Source organism: Eptesicus fuscus, chromosome 14 (assembly GCF_027574615.1).
Source record: "Eptesicus fuscus isolate TK198812 chromosome 14, DD_ASM_mEF_20220401, whole genome shotgun sequence".
Classification (NCBI taxonomy): Eukaryota; Metazoa; Chordata; class Mammalia; order Chiroptera; family Vespertilionidae; genus Eptesicus; species Eptesicus fuscus.
In genome coordinates, this window is record NC_072486.1 from 27,131,473 (window position 1) to 27,154,670 (window position 23,198).

Sequence of the window (23,198 nt, forward strand, 5' to 3'; positions counted from 1 at the left end):
AGAGTCGAAGGGGGAAGGGGACTGGTTTTGGCAGGATGAATGGTAGCCAGCAAAGGCAACCGTGCAGGAATGTGGGGGAGAGACTTCTTGGTGGAGGGGCTGTCATCTCCAGCAAACAATTCCAACTAGCACCCCTGCTTCCTGCTGTCACTAACTCACCAAGTTAAAAACACAACTCAACCAGTTTTCCCAGGAAACCCATTACAATAGATTCCTTGGTCATCAATGTATTTTTTGTGCATGTATTTTTTACCTATTTTCAAAGAATATGACAAACTATTCTTATTACTTGGATGACTCACATATGTAAACATAGCACAATTCTTATATATTGTATTATCTAAAATAAAACAATTATTAATTTAAATCATCATTACAGATCTTTTCAGTTTCAAAACTTGACCAGGTCAGATAGCTGTCATCACACCTCCTCCACATATCACTATATACGTTAATTAAAAAGTACTTAGAAGCTACTTCATGCTAACTCTAAAAAGCCCAAATGAGAATTTCTTTCAAAAACATTTTATATAACTAACTCTGATCCAGTAAGACATTTACTTTAGCACAGCTAAAATAAAATTTCCATTTAATGGAAAAAATAAAGTGTCAACACCTGTCACCTACTCCCTCAATTTCCTTCCACCAAATTTCCATACTCATTCCTTCCTACTACAATCCCTGCAGTCTTAATATATTATGTACTCTATTTTATTTTCAACCTCTCATTCTTTCCCATCAATTTTCAATTATTCAGGTTTCTCCCTTTCAATTGCACATCTCTCCTCTTTATAAAATTTCCTCATTCTATACTTATACATCAACCAAATCTGTCCCCAACAAGGTCAATTCTGACTTATTTGTTGCTATAAAGCCAGTCCTCACTTTGTTTGCCATCTCTGCAACAAACTTCATCATCAAACTTCATCAATCTCATATCCACAACCCCTCAGATCTTGTTTAGCTCAACCCCTGCACTCCCTTCAGGTCCTCCTTCATCTTGACCCCCTAAGGAAAGTGAGATCCCAACACTTCCACTGTGTGTTCAACTTCCTTCTCCCTAAGGCCCCATCCCACTTGTGCCTTCTTCAGTTCCAGTCCTTCTTTATAGATTATGTTCTCTAGAGATAATATTGTTTACATTATATAATCAATTCCAAAGCAGAGCACCCGGCATATAATAAACATGGGATATACAAGTAGAATAATTAGATATGTCATCAAGTTGAGTCCATGAAAATGGCAGGAATTTTATTATAATTTCTTTTTATTTTTGCCTTTATGTAACTGCCTGAATTATGTTCACTTGCTCATAAATAAGCTGTGCTCACTCTAACGAATTTATCACCACATAATGAACTAAATGTGTGCTACCCTTTTCCAGGACCCAGGAGGCCTTTTAAAATTTTTCAAATGAGTAAAACCAAAATATCACAGTACTACCCAACTATGTATTTCCTAATCCAATAAAAGTGTGTTGTTTCAATATGCATGATCCTAAAGAAAAAAATACCATAAATATTTAAAGAGCATCTCTAGGAGGGAAATATCTAGCCCTTACCCTACACTCAGCAGAGACCTATGATGTCAGAGTATATTAAAAAAATTCAATTCAAAGGTGTATTAGTGTTTTGGTCTACCGTAATCTTTTTATTTTTAAAATACTCGCAATCAACATCTATAACATCAGTGAACCATGCTCACTGATTATCTGCCAGAATTTCTATACAGGAGAAACTAAGGGGCTATATTCGACCATACATATGAATTTAATTTGAAACTGGATTTGCTTAGCAAGAACACTATTTTAGTTAGAGTGTTATGTTTATTTGTGATGGTTTTAGAGCAATGATGGGAATTACACCTGGGGATTAGAGCCTCCCAAGGTACTGGCATCAGTAATACAAAAACTTCTTTTTAAGCCAACCAAACATCCATTAATAAAGTTCGAACTAGTAGCAAAGGATGCAGCAGCCATTTTTACATTGTACATTTTATAAATAACTAAACAAAAGATGTAACACATTAGTCACTTAAATATTACAAGCATGACTATGATAAAAAGTAAGTTCCACAAAAATTATTATCAGGATGAGCCAAACACTAGAACCATCTAGATCTGAAAAACAAACTACAATAACACTCTCAATATTTATAAGCTGGGCAAAGTTAAGGAGGAAGAATTCCCAAGTGATGCCATGGGGATGTGAAGAGTTAAATGTATTCTCTACGTCTCTATAAAAATGAAATCAATGAGATTAGAAAGAATACGAGTGTCTGTGAGGTGAAAAGAAAGGGTATCTGATCTTTCATACCTTAATATTTATTATTTGTAATTTTATTGTACTACCCACTTATGAACCAAGAATGTTAAAAGAACAGAGCACTTGATATTTATTTTTAATGTTTATTAATATTGTTTAGAACACAATTCCTACATTAAAAACAGGCAACAGAGTCAGCTTTAAGGTTTCTGTATTGCCTTACCTTATACAACTGTAATGTTTAAAAGTGCTGGCAGCTTTCTGACATTCCAGGCACAACTGAATAGCTCCTGGGTAGTCTTCCTCCTTAAGATAACAACAGAAGTCATTAGACTGGAGACATTTTCCTTAAAGCCCCTGAAGAAAAGAAATCTCTGTTCATCCTCTATCCAAAAGTTACAGAACCAGAAAAGTTTAATTTCTTTTATGTAAGGATTAGAATACCAATAACAAATAATAAAATAGAGAGAGGCAAGGAGGTCCAGACCTACTAGTAAAACGTTTAAAATGTATGCATAGAAAAAAATATTCTGTTTCCTCAAATATACAGTCACAGCTCTCTATGACCATGACATGTGGATAAAACCTATATAGGATTACAAGCTGCTTCCCGGGGAAAGTGCTTTTTAACTATCAACATTCCTCGTTCAGTAATGTTTACATAAAATGTTCCAAAACAATTATGCATTCTACCTGTAATCAACATTCAACAGTTCTACCACAGCACTCAACAGTTCTACCACCAAGAAATCAATAAATATTTTAAAAACAAATAAATTTGGAAAAAAATAAAATATTCATTAATAGCCTCAATATTTTTATCACCTAAACATTAATTTAATGTCAAAAGAATTTTTCATATGGATGTCACAAACCCCAGTTAATCATAATAGTTTAGAAGTAATACAGTGATTACACAGAAAACCCTTAAAAAATTTCTTTCCTTAAGGTCATATCTAAGTTCAACAAAGCAATTCAAACCAATGGGGATGCTGAGATAAAGTTCCTACCCTAAGGAGCTTCAGTGGTAATAGGGAAGCACACACAGAAGATTAGGCTTTTGTGAACTTTGTAACAGAAGTAGACTGAGAATGCTAAGAAACCATCGAAGAGAAAACACATAGCTCACTCAGAAAACCAATTAACATGAGATAGCAAACATAACTAATATGTGAAATATATCCTAAATTACCACTATACGTTAGAGGAAAAAGACAATTTTATTATTATTTGAGTGCAAATACAATCAGAAGATGCTGATGTTCACATTCCCATGTTGCTACAAACTAAATATTTCTCCATATAATTTTTTCTAAATGAAGCACATTATGTCAATAGAAAAATGTTCTAGAGATAGTACCTTTGTATGTCTAAAAGGGCTCTTTATACCATCTACCAATTTGAGAAAAATGCTCATCTGAATTTTTTCACTATAATTTTTCTATTTCATATTATCAAGATGGCCAAATTTCCAAGCCTTATTAACTTACCTCTAGCATTTCACTCAAGCGCACATCTGTTCTTTGCTGGAAAAAAAAAAAATCAAAGGTAAAACCTGTCTCAACCATAAAATTAAGTTTTAATTTTAAAAAGTAACCTGTATATACCAATGTTTTTATAGTCCTCAGAGATTTCAGAAGTCCAATCAGCAACTGACGTTTCCTTTGATTTGCAAGGAGGCCTAAACTCGCTTGAGTAAAACCTTCCTTTGCAATATTCAAGTGCCTGCAAAAGAGAACAATAAATAGTTACATTTTTCTAACATAAAAAGAATATTATCCACACAAAACAATAGGTAACTAATAAGGCAGTATCCTTGATTACTCTTAAAACTAGGCATGACTACTATCACAGATTTATGGGACAAATCTATTCAACGGCTCAATCTAAGCCAGCATTACTCAAAGTGTGGTGGGTGGACTAGTGCCAATCCTCAAACTGTCACTGGCCCATCAGAAGAAAAGTACAAAGAAACTGAAAATAAGCATTTAAAAACATTTAGGGAGAAAGTTGACATAACAATTTTATGTTTCATAAATAAATAAATAATTGGGACTGTATTTTGTATGTCTTTGGTTGGTTTGTTTTTCCCCATTTCCCTAGTACTTTGTTTTTATTGCATTTTACAAAAATAACACCCTCTAACAAGTTAGAAATTTAAAAAGAAAAAAAAAAAAAACGACTGGTCCTTCACCATAGATAGTTTGAGAAGCACTAATCTAAGCAATACAAAAACAGTAATGTTTTTAGGCTATAACTAGATGTACAGACATTTCTCACATACCTTCTTAGTATAATTTTTGGATCATAATATATAATGTTACTAAGTTGTATTCTAGAAATTACAATAATAATAAAAAATCAATTATCAATGATAGTTTCATAGTTTTCCTTGAAATGTTTTCCAGTTTAAAGAAGAAAAATATCATCAACTGTGATACCTCCTCCCATTTGTGCAGATAACAGCAGCTAACTGAAGACCTGTCTGTAATGAGGTAACTCTTTCAAGTTCCTATGGAAAGATTAGGTACAGGTTATTATTTGAGGCATTTTATTTTTCTTTCCTATTCATATGGTACTCTAACAAAACCTTTAGTGGGTTTCTAAGAAAAACCTGCTTGGAAAACAAAGTAGCAAAAAAAATACCTGAACCTGAAAACTGTTGGTATATATTTCAACAAAATTATTTAAAATGACAATCTTCTATTGATTTTCACAACAACAAATGACAAAATATTTAGTTAGTATTGCTTATAAGGAAATCTAGACCCAACCTGCTTTATACAGGCATAAATAAAGACTAATATATCCACTTAAATGTTTCTACCCAACAGAATTTCACAAGGTAATCAAGAATATGACAAATATGATTTCTGTTTGCTAAGATGCTTTGACAATGAATGCTTTCTTCTGAACACTAGCAGGTATTACAATGGATTATGAAGTCTCTGATTTTTCTACTGAAAAGACAGATTCTGCTGCACAATTCCAATTTTATCATGTTTTAAAGACAAATTGTTATACTGCCATTGAGCGTTCATTATTAATAATCTACATGTTACAAAGAATATAAAAGCAATTTTCACTGGCTATTCTACAGTGTGGAAAACCAAAGATATTACTTTAGAAACAGTTATAAAAACTCTTTCATTTCTTCAGTTTGGCAAATACCCCCAAATGAGCACACACACACACACACACACACACACACACACACACACAGTGAATATGTTGCTACAAAACTATAGACAAAAGAATAAATTAAAATATTTCAATAGTTTTAGGACTAAATCACTCATTTTTTAAATTTCACTACTGAAAATAACAAATATTATTTTACCTTTACATAAGCAGGCTGCTTCTCAAGGATTAAATCTGCTACTTTTTTAGATACCTATAAAAACATGCCATCAAACAAAGGAAGTAAGAAAAAAACCTCATGCTTCCTATTACATTTTATATTTTTTAAATTTCCAAGAATATTCTACAGGTCTTCCCTACAAATTTTACAGTATGCTATGACCACACATATCTCTCTGGGCTATGAAATTAGTAAAAGAGGTACAGCACCGAGCACAGTACTCAACAAATGTTCATTATAACTGTTGGGTATCAGGGTATCATTATCTGATTTGACTAACATACACAAAAGTTTAATCATCTTTAAGAGTTCAGGATTTGCATTAGTAGATGAACTTGTTAAGATAAATAAGTGTTTAACCAACTGAACTTATGAAGACAATATCTGGGAAACAGGAATGTCCTTGCGCCCTGCAGATCCTTCTGTACCACATAAGAAGACAAATGGTATTTTGGTCCATTCCTTCTGAAGAATTGAGAACATGTGTTTTTTGGAATGCTATGGAGATACTTCAGGTTTTCTGAGCCAATTCCATGAATAATGTAAGTTAATTATAATGATTTTAAACACGAGGCTCTTATTTCACAATTTCAAGGGCCTCTGTCAGATTACATTATGTCAGTGGTCGGCAAATGGCGGCTCGTGAGCCACATGCGGCTCTTTGGCCCCTTGAGTGTGGCTCTTCCACAAAATACCACGTTTTTAGCAAAGGCCAGCTTAGGAGTACCCTAATTAAGTTAATAACAATGTACCTACCTATATAGTTTAAGTTAAAAAAATTTGGCTCTCAAAAGAAATTTCAATCATTGTACTGTTGATATTTGGCTCTATTGACTAATGAGTTTGCCGACCACTGCACTATGTGATACCAAGTCTAGCACAAAGCAGGGCACACTGAAGTTATTTAGTGAATGTTTGCTCAGGAAACACAATGGGTTTCCCTCCCCCAGGCCAACTGAGAACGAAACATTACTCACACACACACTTACAAATGGCATTAATCTTTTCATGCTTTCTTAATCTGCTTTGAATTTGTACATATATGTACAGATGTGTATAGATATGAATTTGTAGATGTACCCAGATAAAAATCCACCTAATTTTACCAAATTGGGTTTTTTGTTTTTTTTTAAATAGACAATGTAGCCCTGGCTGGGGTGGCTCAGTTAGTTGAGTGTCATCCCATGCACCAAGAGGTCACCATTTTGATTCCCGGTCAGGGTATATGTCTGGGTTGTGGGCTCAATCCCCAGCAGGGGGTGTGCAAGAGGCAGCCAATCAATATTTCACTATCACATCAATGTTTCTCTCTCTCTCTCTGTGTCTGCCTTCCTCTCTGTCTAAAATCAATAAAAACATATTTTTTAAAAATTGGCTATGTAGTTTTTGTTATTTTGCAGTGTGCTAGGCAGTATACTAAGTGATTTCCCTACATTATCTCAATTAGCATTCATGTCAATCTATAGAAATGGGTTACATGTTTCCTCATTTTCCAGATGAGTAATCTTAAACATAGTAGTAACTACGTATAGACTGAATTTTATAAAAGTAGTTCAGCCTAACGTGAGGAAATATAGAATTATAGAATTTTATGGCATTAAAGAAAATGCTGGTCTAATCCATCACTTCACAGATAAAACAAAAGAGATTTATTTACCAAAGCTAAGTGACTACAATTCAGATTTTCTGAATCCTATACCTGTATTCTCTTTGGACCTATTTTAACAAGAAATGGGAACCTTTATTCTGAGATAAAAACAAACAAACAAACAAACAAACAACTCCTTACAAAACTGTGGGTAGTTTTGCATGACAAGGAGCCTAAAGGTACTTAGTAATCTGAAAAAAAAAAAAAAAAAAAAAGAGTTCAAAATTCTTTCATCACATTTAGGATTCCAGAGGAAAAATCTTCCAGTTCTGAATATGCATTATATTTTAATATAAATGTATCAGTTGAGAAAAAGTCATGTTAAGTATGGTTTGTTTAGTATGTTACTATATTAGTTAAACCATAACACCTGAAAACATTACACCTTTATGCTGTGTTTCATTCACGGTTCTGTCACAAAGAAATGTGTTTTTTACTCACTGCAGCTTGTTGTTGTTTCAATTTGTCTCTGTACTCCTCTAATTCTTGCAAATTGAGAACAGGAGGGAGCTTCTAAAAAACAAATCCATTAGAGAAACATAAAATAAATTGTTTAGTTTGGTGTCATTTACCTGTATACCTCTAACTTATGAACTGTGCATATAAAACAGTGTCACATCTCAATCATGTTCATTCCTCCTGCCCTCCCTACGTCCCCTGTAGACTCCAGACACAAAAGCCTACACATCTTTGTTACCCTACCCTCTGTACTCCTTGCCCAGCCCACCATCTCCACTGCCAGCTACCTCCCACTTCCAGGAAATCCCACTACCATTGGGAACCCTGACTCCTATGCTAGGAGACACTGCTTTCACGATCTGTGACAGGAGAATGCCCTACTCTACCAGCACAGGTATATTCCTACTTCTCTGTGACAGAATTCAAAGCATATTCCCCCCTGAAGTGCCATGAGTAGTAACTAAGCACCTCAGAGCGACAGTGACAGCTGTTGGAGTACACGCTAGATTATACACTGGCTTTCGCAGGATAGCACGGGAAACTACCAAAAGAGAATACCACTGTGTAGGTGCGAAACTCCAACTTAGACTCCAAGTCTCAGTCAACTGATGCATGAGGCCGCAGAATGAGATGGGGAATGCCTTTATATGGACTGCATATAAAGTATGTATATGCACATTGTGTTTGGTTTTGTGTGAAAACAAATTTTACTATTCTGGCTTTTTTTTTAAGTTCTTATAAATTTAAAATGCCAATATTGTAAACATTATGGCATAGGGATACTTATCATGACTACACAATTATATAGATATCCATGATTAAAAATCCTAGAGCTTTTCTAAACATATTTAACATAAAATAAAATAGAGGCAGCATATTAACATACTGTAAGTTAACAGTTAAAAAACAAAAGTACAGAAATGTTTCCTGGACCAATATTCTACTCCTGTACTTAATTTTACGTTTTTAAAAATAGTTTCACCTTTAAACAATGCAGACAGTTCACTGAATCACAATATGGTCATTACAGACCAATCCTGGTATCAAAAAATATAACATCCCTAAAAAGCATTCAAATCTCACAAATGCAATCATTGGGGGATAAAGGGGGGGGGGGGCTTTAGACAGGTTTTAATGAATTTCTTTTACCTCCAGCTCATATTTTACAATATCAAATGAGTCTGTAGAAAAATATATTTGTTCAATACTATTGATTAGTTCTTGTTCAGCTTGAGGATCACTAGGCTGTTCTCGAAGTTCTCGGAATTCCTCCTTTAAGAAAAAAAAATCACAATTACAGTACTTGTAGCTGTTATAGTTCTATCTACATGGAAATAAATAATCATCTTCTTTAATAATCACAAATCCAGGGAATCATTCTGACAAAGGAGACAAACTGATAGAAAACAGGAAAGTTCATGAAAATAGTCAAACACTAAAAACTATTCATCTATTGAAGAAAAAAACAGCCAGTTTGATCATTCAGATTTGATTTTCAATTCCTTGTGTGCCAACTAGTAGTTGAGAGAACTTAGATGTTTAATGAAAGGAAAAAACAACCATCTAGTATCTGTCATACATACATCCCACATGCAGACACATTTTCATCATTTTACAACATTCTAAAATCTGCCTCACACAGATAAACAGGGAACAACATCTCAGTGACATTTGAGTCACAATCGGCACTGGGGACCCCTGAGAAGCTGACATCCTTCCTTCTGCTGAAAAATCTCACTGCTCAGCTAACACTGGCTCCAGAAAAGCTTCACCAGTTTAGCTCTGCAAGTCCATGAGACTTCCTTCCAAGTCTACTAATACTGCAGCTAATGACACAATTGTGAAATGACTGCTCGACATCTGATAATTTTCTCCTTCCTAATAATACACAATGGGACTTCTATGACTTCATGTAACTAAAAAGAGCTTGACAGACAAATCCTACACCTAAGGTCAGCATCCTCACCTATGCCATTTCATTGCTTACTTGAATAAACCTTCAGTTAACTGGGAAATTTCAGTAATCCCGGTACCCTCTCTTAACCACACTAATTAATCAAGACGTTATTACAGATATATAACAATTTAGTCATTTGATTATACATTTAAGTACACAAAACGAAACAATTATTTTAAATCATTTTATAGTCATTAAAATAATACTTTAAAATTCTTAATGAATTCTAATTAAATACACAAAAATTATATGGTCAGTTAGAGGACATTATTTGCCAAAGAGAAGCACTCCAGATTATTTTATTGCAGGGCATAGTTTTCAATAAAAAGAAAGCCTCATATTTTTTAAAAAGCCTTATGTCATATACCTGTTAGGCTTTGATTGATATTTTACATTTGTAAACCTGCTAAACGTAAAATTATCTCCTCTGGATAGATCTAAGCTAAAATATTAGAGCAATAAATCTGAAGGTCAAGAGAATATTTAATTGTTTAAGTTTCAAATTCCGGTAAATTTAAGAGAAGGCAAAGTAAGTGCATGAAAAAGAAAATGCCTCTTTAGTACCAAAACTCAACTTACAAGATACATTAACAAAAAAAAAGGTCAAAGATACAGCCATCACCAATTCCGTATGCAATCAGATACCATGAGTACAGTAAGAAATCAGTGGGGCTATATTTGGGAGCGAAGATAGATCTAAAACACACTACTCTGTGTAGTACCCTGGACAGCGGCGCTGAAGAACAGACGGTTAAACCCACACCACTTGCAGAAGGGTTCTCAGCTAGCCTACCCACAGGCAAGCTCCCTGCAAACAACTGTAAAATGACATTGACATAGAAAATACGAAAAGAGATCAAAACTTTCTGGAAATCTCCCTCCCTAAAAGTCCACTGGCATTTGAAATACCATCTTCCAATGTTGCAAGCTAAGGCTAGAAATAAGGTCCAAATAAGGATATGGTAATGTTGCCTCCCTAGGAATTCCACAGCACAAGTAGCAAATAAATGTACTTGGTACCACAAACAAACAAACAAACAACAACAAAAAAACCCTGAGGTTACAAAAATTACTAAGATTGGAAAACATCAGGTATGGAGCTAAACTAAAAATTAAAAGAGACTGCAATGAATGAGCACTTTACCTTAAATGTATACATGCCAATAACATGTAACTACATGCTGAAGTTATCGATATATCACCTAAATGATTGATCTAAAGGTAAAGACATTTGGGTTTTAGTTGCAACTCTGCTAATAACCTTGGACAGTTTACTTCGTTTCTCCATGCCTAGTTTTTGTCACCTACAAAGGACACACACACACACACACACACACACACACACACACTCAAAATAACAGTGAAACAAATATCCAAAGTTATAAGAATGCCAAAGGAAAAATATGATTTCATTTATAAATATCTCATAAGTGTACATTTCACAAATGTGATGAATCTGTGAGAGAAAAAAAAGTACAATCTGTGTATGTATATAAAAGGTCAAATGTCATTTCTTCCTGGAGAACTGAGCAATTATATCACAGAGAGCAGGCAAACTCGTATAATTTCAGAGAACTGACATGTAACACTTGACACGGTAAGTAAATTAGAATAAGGAAAGGGATAAAACCAAGAAAGGCAGAAAAAGAAGCAAGCACCTAAAGAAGAATTCAATCCAAAACAAATGCCCACCACTATATGCCTATAAAATACCCTCTCCTTTCACACAACTTAGTGGCTCCTGTGTGAAAACATCAATCTAATCTCATTCAAACTCCACTCTGTTTAGAACCCCGAGCACCTTTTTATCCCACTGCACTTGTAGCTATAAGACTGTTTCTCCTAATCGTCTCCAAAGGCTTCCTCGCCCTTAGTTCTGCCTGCTCGATTGGATTACACACTTGAGAACTGAGATTTCTCCGTGTTACTCCATCACTATGCCCTGCAGCGCCGAGCCACACTGTAGATAATAATCACTGAACAAACTGAAATTAATTGCACAGTGAGTTATATTTTTTAAAAAGGGGTATAAAAGGACAAAAGAAAGGAAAAACAACGTATTCTTGTTTTGATAGGCAAATTTTTCCACAAACTCTGCATGAAAGGTTTATGTCTCCTAACTAGAAATAACAATAAATGTTAAATGATTTTAGGGATATTTTATGCATGTAAATTAGGAAAAAAACAAAGCATCTAGATTGCATATTCTTACCACAATTACTCCATAATTTTGCCATTATGTAACTGGTTTCCTAGGATTGGAGATATACAAAAAAGCCTAATTCTTCACCTAAATCAAAACCAAATTTGCAAGCCAATATATATGTATGAGGCAAAGTTTTATGCAAATAAAATAAACAAAAGACTTCCTACAAAAAAAATTAAAAGGCAAAATCAAGGGAAAAGAACAAATGAAACTCCTTATACCTATTAAAATACATCACTTTTTTAAAAGTACAGTAATATTAGATACTTAAGGTAAGAACTATTTCTAAAAATTTTAAAGGACTTTATTTTTATAGTAAATTTTATATCACATATAGTAACTAAAAAACACATATTATCATCAATAGTGGTAGAAGGTTCTGGAAAACTTAAAATTTCAAAAATAATTTGTCAATAACTACAGACCATCAAATATGCCACAGTTTGCCTGCAAGGGTAATCAACTACACCTAAAATAAAGAAAAAGTACATCAATGTCACCCCAGAATTAAAGCTGGAGTAAAACTATAATTAAAGTTATAAACTAAATTGTAAAGGAATAAAAACAAAAGTTCTTTTTGGAAAAATAAAATAAAATCTCTTTCTCATACAATCAGGAGGAAATAATCTGCCTACTTTCAAAGCTCTATACCGTTCCCACTCAAGCCATATATTTCAATTTAACTTTTTTTTCAATTCCCACAATGTAAAAATCCTCAACACTAGGTCATGCACAAAGACAGCTTTCCTCTCAGATAGCTGCTAAAGTAATAGGATGAAGATGAATAAACAATAATGATACAAGGCAGACATAAGGGAAGCAATAGGAGGGAGACGAAGAACAATAACGATGCAAAGCAGAACAGAAAGGAGAGAGACAGGAAACAAAGGGCATCAAGGGATAGTGAGTTCATATCTGATGGAAGGCTGGCATTTAGAGAATATGAGAATAGGTAAAATTTCAAACTTGAGAAATTCTGGGGATAAGGTTATAAATATAAAGCAATGCATATGTAAAATCAGTATAGTAAGAAAGCATACAACAAGTTAAGCAACAGCAGGTGGTTCCCACAGGGTAGAAAAATGTCCTGGGGAGAATGTGCATGTACACCAAGAGGCAATAAAATGCAACAATTAAGACTTTTAAATATATATATATATATATTAATGTATACTAGAACCATATTTTTCCCTTAATAAAAATAAAATATATTCAACACATATATCACTGTGCCAAGTGCTATGTAAAAAAAGCATAAATATTCAGTATTTTCTTAGCATAATAAACTAAGCAGGATTATTTTAGGAAAGTGGTAGAAACAAAGAAGTTATTTGATATTTTAGAATCTGTCTTTTCTAGCAGTTACAATACACTATAAGGTTACATATAATATTACCTAGCCTATTTTTCTATTTATATCATCTTTGAGATAAAGCTACATGAACATACATATAAAAAATACACATCATTAATATAACTATGAAAAATAAAGAAAAACAATCAGAAATTTAAGTCAACATTTTAGCCCAGCCATTATTCCTCTCAACATAACAACAAAAGGTTTTATAAGAACTGAAGATTCAAATCTACAAAACACGTGGAGCCCTCAAGTGTAAGGTGTTATAAAACATTTCCAGTGTATTTATGGTTTCTAAGGAAGTAGGCTATAACTTTACAAAGCAATTTCTCACTTAAGGATTCGCCTCTTTAAGGGACCATATTCAAGTTTAGGAGGGAAAAAGAAAAGATTACAAATTTTGCATTTAACCACTACTTTCAAATTATACAAAATACCACATTAATTAGAAATACAAACCCAAGTTCAGGACTTTCAATTCTATTAACTTTCATATGTGTAAAAAGTTATAAACAACTTAATGGTTCTCCTTACCTTATTAAATAAAATACTCTCTTTTATTGTGAAAAACAATTTAGCCTAATTTTTAAGCCCACAGAACAGCTTGGAAGCTTATAATCCTCAGCAGTAGGTTTTTATTCAAACTAAAAGATGAATACAAAATCTTCATTTCACAGATCAGGTTTCAAAACCCCACAGAAAAATTATAAAGTGAAATATGAAGTGCAAACCAACTTCAGTTTCTGCACTTAGCTTGTTAGACCAGAGTTACATCACATACCTGAATGGCAGAATGCACTGTGCAGGGAGAGTGTAGGGGAGAAAAGGGAGAACTTTTACACTTGAATAGTATGAATTTGGGTTTCCCAAGATACATCTTATCAAAGGCTATTTTTTAACTGTTTGTATTGTTCATCAATCAACCTAAGAAAGTTATTCTGTTATAATAAATTCTAAAAATGGAAATCATAGTCTCATCAGTGTTAATATCACATTAGAGCTCTAATTGAGAATAGTTTAGCTACCACAATCTAAAAAGAACAAACGCATAAATTTTCAATATTCAATCAGCATTATAAAAATCATAACTCACTGAACAAAAATGGGTTTTCCGTTTCCAAATGAAATAGGATTCAAGATCACAGATACCCTAAAACCATACATATATCATATAAATTTGTAATGAATTGCCAGATGTCTGATTATGTGGGGAAATGGCATATTTTCTTAAAGTCCCACTAGAACGACAATAATAATCCATCAAAGCAACGGTTCATCAGTTTGTATTTGTGTGTTTTAAATAAAACATAGCTTTTAAAGCCTAGCCCGTTTTTCTTCAGTCTTTCAGTGCCCTCTAGTGGAATACTGGTGAGGTTACAATTTGAAAGGCGGTTTCAGTAAAATGACTTAGTTTTTATAAAAGGTTATAAAAATAAGCAGCATTATTTTAATCTTTCTTTATAACATACATAAATTGATAAAATAATATATTTTAATCACTTTCTATGCAATAATGGCATTCTAAATCTACACAAATTGGTTTTTAGAGATATTTCTTTAAAATATCTTTAAAAGATATTGATATAGATCATGAAATAAAATTGATTTTATTCACAGAATTGTACTGATTTATTAATATGCACAGAAAATTAGAAAGCAAAACTTTCATATATGATACTCTGCCAAATATTTTTATTTACTTCTCTGATTCAATAATTATATTTTAACAAGTATTTCCTAAATTTATTCACATGAAAAGAAAAACATTATACACAATAGACTTAGAGATAGCAATTTTTTAAAGCGATAAATTTTCTCAGCTTCTGTGAACAACAGCAAGCTATTTGCCACATCCTGTCTATCTAGAGTTAATACTGAAGAAAAGAGACATTACAAATTGAGAGAAAAATCCACTGTACAACCCTTAATTTTGTTTTCCATTCAGATTTCAAACGTCTTTTCAGAGCTCCTCTAAAAGAACTGCTATCTGCCCGGCTATATGCCTCAGTGGTTGAGTGCTGACCTACGAACCAGGAGGTCACGGTTCAATTCCCCTCCAGGGCATATGCCAGGGTTGCAGACTAGATCCCCAGTAGGAGGTGTGTGAGAGGCAGCCGATTGATGGATGATTCTCTCTCATCATTTTTGTTTGTATGTCTTTCTCCCTCTCCCTTCCTCTCTGAAATCAATAAAAATATTTTTTTCTTAAAAAAAAAAAAAAGAATTGCTCTCTATTCTGAGAAAAGACATCACAGCAGCTTCAATCCATGTCCAAAAACCTCAGTGCTTCCAATTCCTTCACATTCCACATCCAATAAAGTCCTCACTCCTAAATTCTGCTTTTTAAATGTCTCTCAAATTTAATGCTTCTCTTTTTCTAAACCTGATGTTCTCACCTTCTTTTTAATCAGTACCCTAGTGTCCAGGATTCCCACTAAAAAATTCACCTACACACTAGTTATCCTTCTAAAATAAATTAATTGCCAACTCTAGAAGATCCTGCATTTTTTACCTACTCAGATCCTCTCCTGCCTGTGCTCCCACTGTGCATACCCTAGTACAGACCTTAACTGTTCTGCCACTGTTCTGCAATTACCTATCTGTGCTTGTTTCTCCCACACAGACTGAAGTAGGAACAGTCTTATACCTCTTTGCATCTTCAAAACTCAGGGACCGTGGCTCAATAAATGATTGCCAAATGCACTGTGTGAATCATCTTTTATGATTTTCTATAAAAGACGGGTTAAAATACCAAAGCTTCTGAAAGCAAGAGGAGCCTAATCTCATTAGTGGTTTAAAACAACACAGCTAACGATTGTTAGCCATGAGTGCCTAAGAAAAACTCGAAATGATTTTGCAGAGGCATGGTTAAAGTCCCTGGGTACCACCTGCAGAAGATACCGGTTTTAAATGACATGTAATCCTAAATTAAAAGCTGCTATCACTAAAAGCTAAAAAAGTCTCCTAGTCATAAACTTCAATACTAATCTTGTCTATTACAGATACCAATATATTCATCTTCCAAAAAACTGCTTAGTGCATTCTTTTGAATATGTATTTTTATATATCTCTCATACAAATATTACAATATAGAAAATAGAAAATATCAGAGCTAAAAAAGCTCTTGGAAATCATCTAGCCTAATCACATCTTTTCACAGATGAGGAAACTGAGTCAGAAAGCAATTAAAATAACTTCCCTTTAATAAGTTGAATGTTTAACTCACTATTTGAATCTAGTTCTCTTGGCTCTTAATTCAGCACACTTTGCTTATATCATGGTAAAATACTGAAAACAAAGCTCTGTAATTATAATTAGTGTGTGATTTTAGGATTCTTTTTATAGATACTAAAAAGGCAAATCCATTTATCTTACTTCACAGAAGTATTTTAAATGCTAAGAAACACATTCTGCCCAAACTCCTAGCATGCTATAAAATAGAAACACTACAGAGTAGGCAGGAATTAAATTAATAGTTGTGGGATGGATTAGGCATACAAACAAAAACACTTTATTTTACTTAGACAAATATATTTCAAGTTTTAACTGCAACAGATATTTCTTTTGTCCCCTTGCCTTACATTTTTCTTAAGTGAAAAAAATCAAAGACATAGCTAATAGTAAACATAGCTTGAGTCCTATTTGTATTTATAAGTTAGTGAAATCAAGGCCTTAAACAAACCTTATCTTTAAAGAATAATATCAAAAAGAAGTATTTCATGCCCTGGCCGGTGTGGCTCAGTGGATAGAGCGTCGGCCTTCGGACTGAAGGGTCCCGGGTTCGATTCCCGGTCAAGGGCATGTACCTGGGTTGCGGGCACATCCCCAGTAGGGGGCGTGCAGGAAGCAGCCGATCCATGATTCTCTCTCATCATGGATGTTTCTCTCTCTCTCTCTTTCTCTCTCTCAATCTCTCTCTCTCTTTCTCTCTCTCTCTCCCTCTCCCTTCCTCTAAAAAAAAAAAAAAAAAAAGAAGTATTTCAGTAAAAATGCATAAAATAATGTTAATATTAGTACTCTTTTTCACATTGATATGTAACCATTATGGAAGTACTATGGAAAGTATTTATAAAAAGTTTAGATGTAGATTTAAAAAGTTCTAAATAGTGATATTTTATTTTTTAATCAGTATTTAACAAATAATATTCTCAAATATAGCACTAATAAATTCTATAACTGCTAACCATGTAGCTATTATAATTATTAAATATTCTAATAAATTTGTTCGTAATTCTTATAACCAAATAAGTAGAAACCTTTCACATAATTCAAAAAGTATAAATTTCTTTAAATGACTGACAAATTTAGTCAGTAAATACTATATCAATTAATTTCTTATACCCTTACCATTGCATGAAAATCCCGTTAATTTGAAATAATTTCCTTTTTTAAGAATACTTCACCTTAATCCATTCTCATTATTAATTCTTTGGTCAATGGTTCCTAAACTTAGCTCCACATCTGAATCACCAAGGATCCTTAAACATCACTGACAACCAGCTCCACCCAGACTGTGAACTAACTGGAATGGGGCACCTGGCTCCACCCCAGACATTTCCCCTGGAAAGCGGAATGGCCTGGGGGCTGCTAATTCTAATGTGCAGCAATTTGGACACCACTGACCTTGGCTCTGAACTATTTAAGCTACAATTTTTGAAGTCTGTCAGAAAGTTTCCTTTCCTAAAGCAACTTCTGTAAGCAATCCTAATTATTTTTTAACTTTTCTATATTATTCTCTCCACCAAGTTCCAAATTTCCAGTATATGGATTATTTGACTCACATCTCCTTTTAAAATGGGATAGAGTGTCATTTTGTCTATAAAATGCAGAAACTGTACCTCATGATTTCTAAGGTTTCTTCCCACTTAGAATTTATATAGTTCTCAAAAAAAAAAAAAAAATACCCAATCAATCGTACTTTCTGGATTACCAAGCACACCTAATGCCCTTCTTCAGTTTTCCTTCTAGCTTCCTTTTTCCAGTGAGTTCAACCATAGGAAATTTGCCAATCAGACCATTTTTAACCTAAACAGCCATTTCATATGATCCATCCCAATATCTTCCTCATACTTAGCCTTTATACTAGAAACTTTAATGTAATACAACCCAAGCTAAACTATTTCTTCCTGCAAAACCCCACTGAAATCAAAATTCCTTGTTACAACTTAGAAAGACATTATGACAAGAAAAGGAAATAGAAATGGATCCATTCCTAAAGACCAAGAAAGCCTTTTTTATGTTCTACCTATACTTGAGTGAGGTTGAGCTATTAAATTAAGTTAATGTTTAAAAGTTTTTCTAGCCCTGGCCATATAGCTCAGTTGGTTAGAGCATCATTCCGATATGTCAAGGTTGCAGGTTTGATCCCTGATCAGGGTACATACATGAATGCATAAATAAATGGAATAACAAATCGATGTCTCTCTCTCAAAGTAATCAATACATTTTTTAAAATTAAAAGTTTCTCTATATAAGTATTTATACATTGACTACTTAAAAAGCATAAACTTTTTTTCTTGTTACTTCTTGCACTAGAATATCAGGGGAACTCAAGCTAAGATAATGTTCTATTTTCTTATTGAAGTATTACTGATAATACATTATATTCCTTTCAGATATACAACATAATAACTTGATATCTGTAAATACTGTGAAATGATCATCACAATGAGTCTAGTTAACATCCATCACCATACATAGCTACAGAATTTTTTTCTTGCTGTACTATAGGTACTATGCTATACATTACATCCCCTTAACTTATTTTATAGCTGGAAGTTTGTACCTTTTGACTCCCTTCACCTGTATCCCATTTCGCCCACCTTCTGTTCTCCACCTCTGTCAACCACCAATCCGTCTCTGTATATATGAGCTTGTGTGTGTGTGTGTGTGTGTGTGTGTGTGTGTTGTGTGTGTGTTTTGTTGTTCTTGTTATATTCTACATAAAAGTGAGATCATATAGTATTTGTCTTTCTCTGTATGACCTATTTCACTTAGCACAATGCCCTTGATGCCTAGCCATGATGTCCCAAATGGCAAGATTTCATTCTTTTTTATGGCTGAATGTTCTATTGTGTATATTTTTAATCCGCTCATCCAACAATGGATACTTAGATTGTTTCCACACGTTGGCTATTGTAAAATACTATACTGAATGTGGGAATGTAGTGTTTTCATTTCCTTCAGATAAATACCTAGAAGTGGAATTGCTGGATCATATTGTAGTCCTCTTTTTAATTTTTTGAGGAACCACCATAATGTTTTTTAACAGTGGCTGCACCAAGTTACATTCCAAACAACAGTGTACAAGGTTTCCTGTTCTCCACATCCTCACCAACACTTGTTATTCCTTGTGTTTTTGTTAACAGCCATTATAACAGGTATAAATTATTATTACGTTAAAAAATACCTACCTAAGCTTCACTACTGAGTAGCTTGCGTTTTAAACCTATATATACTATATTGTAAGCATTTTCTGTGCAATACATTTTACTGTTTAAAACCCAAGCTACAAAATATTGTATAATACCATTATTTAAAACAAAAAAAAAAAGAGGGTTCCTCCTACCCTGACTACTTCATGCAAAATAACCTCCAGCTTCATGAAATTTATCTCATCACCCAATTTTCTTCATAGAATTTGTCATAATTTGCAATCTCCGTGTTTACTGTCTGTTTTCCCTCTACTTGAACCTAAGTAAACTCTCTGACAAAAGAAGACTTTTGTTTTCTGGAAAAGACTGCTTGCCATGGCCAGTCCCTAGGGAATAGAGAACATAGTAAATGCTCAACTAATTCACTGAATATGCACAGATAAAACACCAGAAGGCGATGTTAACCTTGACTGTTAACATTGGTGACTTTGTTTTTGGTATTTTTTCTGATTACCATGTTCTCTGTTCACACTACATATTAATTTTTTTATTAAATAAAAATGTTATTTTAAAATGGTCATTTCAAATTAATATTTTATATTTTGTTGCAGTGCTTTTAATAATTTGAAACTTTAAAGATCTCTTTTAAGCCAATAAAGTTCAGATCATCAAGAACCAGAACATTAATTTTAAAGCAATTATATAAAAATAAATTTTTTAACATGTATATCATCACTAATCATCAGGGAAATGCAAATCAAAACCACAAACAAACAGCACTTCACACTTGTTAGAATGGCTATTATAAAAAAGACAAGAGATAAATGTTGGCAGGGTGTGAAGAAAAGGGAACCCTATACACTGTTGGTGGGATTACAAACTGGTGCAGCCAACATGGGAAACAGTATAGAGGTTCCTCAAAAAATTAGAAATGCAATACCATACTACCCAGCAATGCCATTTCTGGGTATATAATAAAAAATAAATAAATAAAAACAGGGTCTTGGGGAGATACCTGCAGTCCCATTTTCACTGCAGCATTATTCACAATAGCCAAGATAGGGAAATAACCCAAGTTTAAGTCAGTGGATGAATGGATTAAAATATGTTACACACACACACACACACACACACACACAGAAATAGTAAAATTCAGCCATGAGAAAGAAAAAAATCCTGCCATTTGCCATATGGATGGAGAATGCATTATGCTAAGTGAAATAAATCAGATAGAGAAAGACAAATACAGTATCGTATCACTTATGTGTGGAATCTAAAAAAGCAAAACTCATAGAAACGGAGTCCAGAATAGTGGGTGCCAGGAACTTCGGGGTGGAGGAAATGAGATATTGGTCAAAGAATACAGACTTCCAGTTATAAGATAAATAAATTCAGGGACTTCATTAAAATTTAAAATAAATAAATATATATATGCCTGCTTATAAGGTAACATCTAAGTTATGAAAAATACTCAACATTCAAGTTATACCAAGCTAGTGAGAGGAGCAGAGTTTGCCACTCTAAAATGTGCCTTTTTGGGATACTGATTATTTTAAGCTTATTTTTTTAAAAAATGAAAGAGTCAGAAAGACACTTGGACCTTCCCCCTAACTGCCTAAAAGAATGTAAACAGAGGAGCTGCTTGAGGAAGGGAGCTATCATTACAGATGACCAAGTTTAATATGAACTAAGCATGATACACAGGGAGGAACCCAGCAAGATCCATTTGACCACAGTCCTCTCTGTGTCCCATTGTTAAACATGCCCAGCAAACATTAGTTTACCAAACATTTGCTTTTCTATCCCTGCCCTCTAATGTCCCAAACCACTACTACCCCTTTCTCCTTAGCTCAAGATGTCATGTAAGCTTCAACTGCCCCATGGACCTCTGGTCCCATATTCTTATGGAACATCCTATCTAATAAAAGAGTAATATGCAAATTGACCATCACTCCAAGACACAAGATGGCCACCCCCATGTGGACACAAGATGGCCGCCACAAGATGGCTGGCAGGGGAGGGCAGTTGTGGGCAGTTGGGGGTGACCAGGTTGGCAGAGGAGGGCAGTTGGGGGAGACCAGGCCAGCAAGGAAGGGCAGTTGGGGGGGACCCAGGCCTGCAGGAGAGGGCAGCTGGGGGGACCAGGCCTGCAGGGGAGGGCAGTTGGGGTACAAGGACTGCAGGGGAGGGCAGTTGGGGGTACCAGACCTGCAGGAGAGGGCAGTTGTGGGTGATCAGGAAAGCAGGGAGGGCAGTTAGGGGTGACCAGGCTGGCAGAGGAGGGCAGTTGGGGGAGACCAGGTCAGCAGTGGAGGGCAGTTGCGGGGGAACAGAACTGCAGGGGAGGACAGTTGGGGCGGGGGGGGGGCAGGCCTGCAGGGGAGAGCAGTTGGGGGAGACCAGGCCTGCAGTGGAGAACAGTTGTGGGGGACCCAGGCCTACAGGGGAAGGCAGTTGGGGGGGATCAGGCCTGCAGGGGAGGGCAGTTGTGGGCCATCAGGCCAGCAGGGAGGGCAGTTAGGGGTGACCAGGCCAACAGAGGAGGGCAGTTGGGGGCAACCAGGCCTTCAGGGGAGTACAGTTAGGGGTGACCAGACTGGCAGGGGAGAGCAGTTGGGGGTGACCGGGCCAGCAGGGGAGGGCAGTTGGGGGCAACCAGGCCTGCAGGGGAGGACAGCTGGGGTGACCAGACTGGCAGTGGAGGGCAGTTAGGGGTGACCAGGCTGGCAGGGGAGGGCAGTTAGGAGCAATCAGGCCGGCCGGGGAGCAGTTAGGCATCGATCAGGCTGGCAGTGGAGTGGTTAGGGGGTGATCAGGCTGGCAGGCAGAGGCAGGCGAGCAGTTGGGAGCCAGCAGTCCTGGATTGTGAGAGTGATGTCTGACTGCTTGTTTAGGCCCAATTTGGATTGAGCCTAAACGGGCAGTCGAGCATCCCTCAAGGGTTCCCAGATTGGAGAGGGTGCAGGCTGGGCTAAGGGACACCCTCCTTCCCCCATGCACGAATTTCATGCACCGGACCTCTAGTACCTAATAAATGTTATTGTTTTCTACGTTAATCTGTCTCATGTGAATTTGATTAGACCAGCCAGAAGAACTGAGAGGGAAAAAGGGAAAAATTCCCCCTAGCCCAGTGGTCGGCAAACTCCTTAGTCAACAGAGCCAAATATCAACAGTACAACGATTGAAATTTCTTTTGAGAGCCAAATGTTTTAAACTTAAACTTCTTCTAACGCCACTTCTTCAAAATAGACTTGCCCAGGCCGTGATATTTTGTGGAAGAGCCACACTCAAGGGGCCAAAGAGCCAAATGTGGTTCGCAAGCCAGTTTGCCAACAACGGCCCTAGCCCATACTACGCTGTGTAGGAAATTTCTGAACATGAGTCCTCTTAACTTTTAATTTCAGAACTGACTGCCAACTGCACCTATATCAAACGTAGTCTGCTAACTGGAGCTCTGCCACTCAATAACGCTGACGTTCTCAAAACTGCCCAGAGTAGAAGGCAGCAGTCGGCTCACCCTGCAGCACTTGTGATGTTTCAGGAGAGAACCAACAGGCACAAGAAGCGTGTAA

The 23,198-nt window shown here is 35.3% G+C and overlaps 1 protein-coding gene across 1 annotated transcript in view; it reads right to left on the reverse strand.

The window, feature by feature from the left end:
* The window catches only part of VPS50 (VPS50 subunit of EARP/GARPII complex), a 119,208-nt gene that overhangs the window by 85,853 nt on the left and 10,157 nt on the right, over positions 1-23,198 (reverse strand). The window contains exons 3-9 of the mRNA XM_008149054.3: positions 8,882-9,004; positions 7,715-7,786; positions 5,605-5,658; positions 4,706-4,776; positions 3,872-3,989; positions 3,755-3,790; positions 2,488-2,570 (exon numbers count right to left, since the gene is read on the reverse strand). Of these exons, the coding sequence (XP_008147276.3) occupies positions 2,488-2,570; positions 3,755-3,790; positions 3,872-3,989; positions 4,706-4,776; positions 5,605-5,658; positions 7,715-7,786; positions 8,882-9,004 (557 nt within the window). The remainder of the gene's footprint in view (positions 1-2,487; positions 2,571-3,754; positions 3,791-3,871; positions 3,990-4,705; positions 4,777-5,604; positions 5,659-7,714; positions 7,787-8,881; positions 9,005-23,198) is intronic.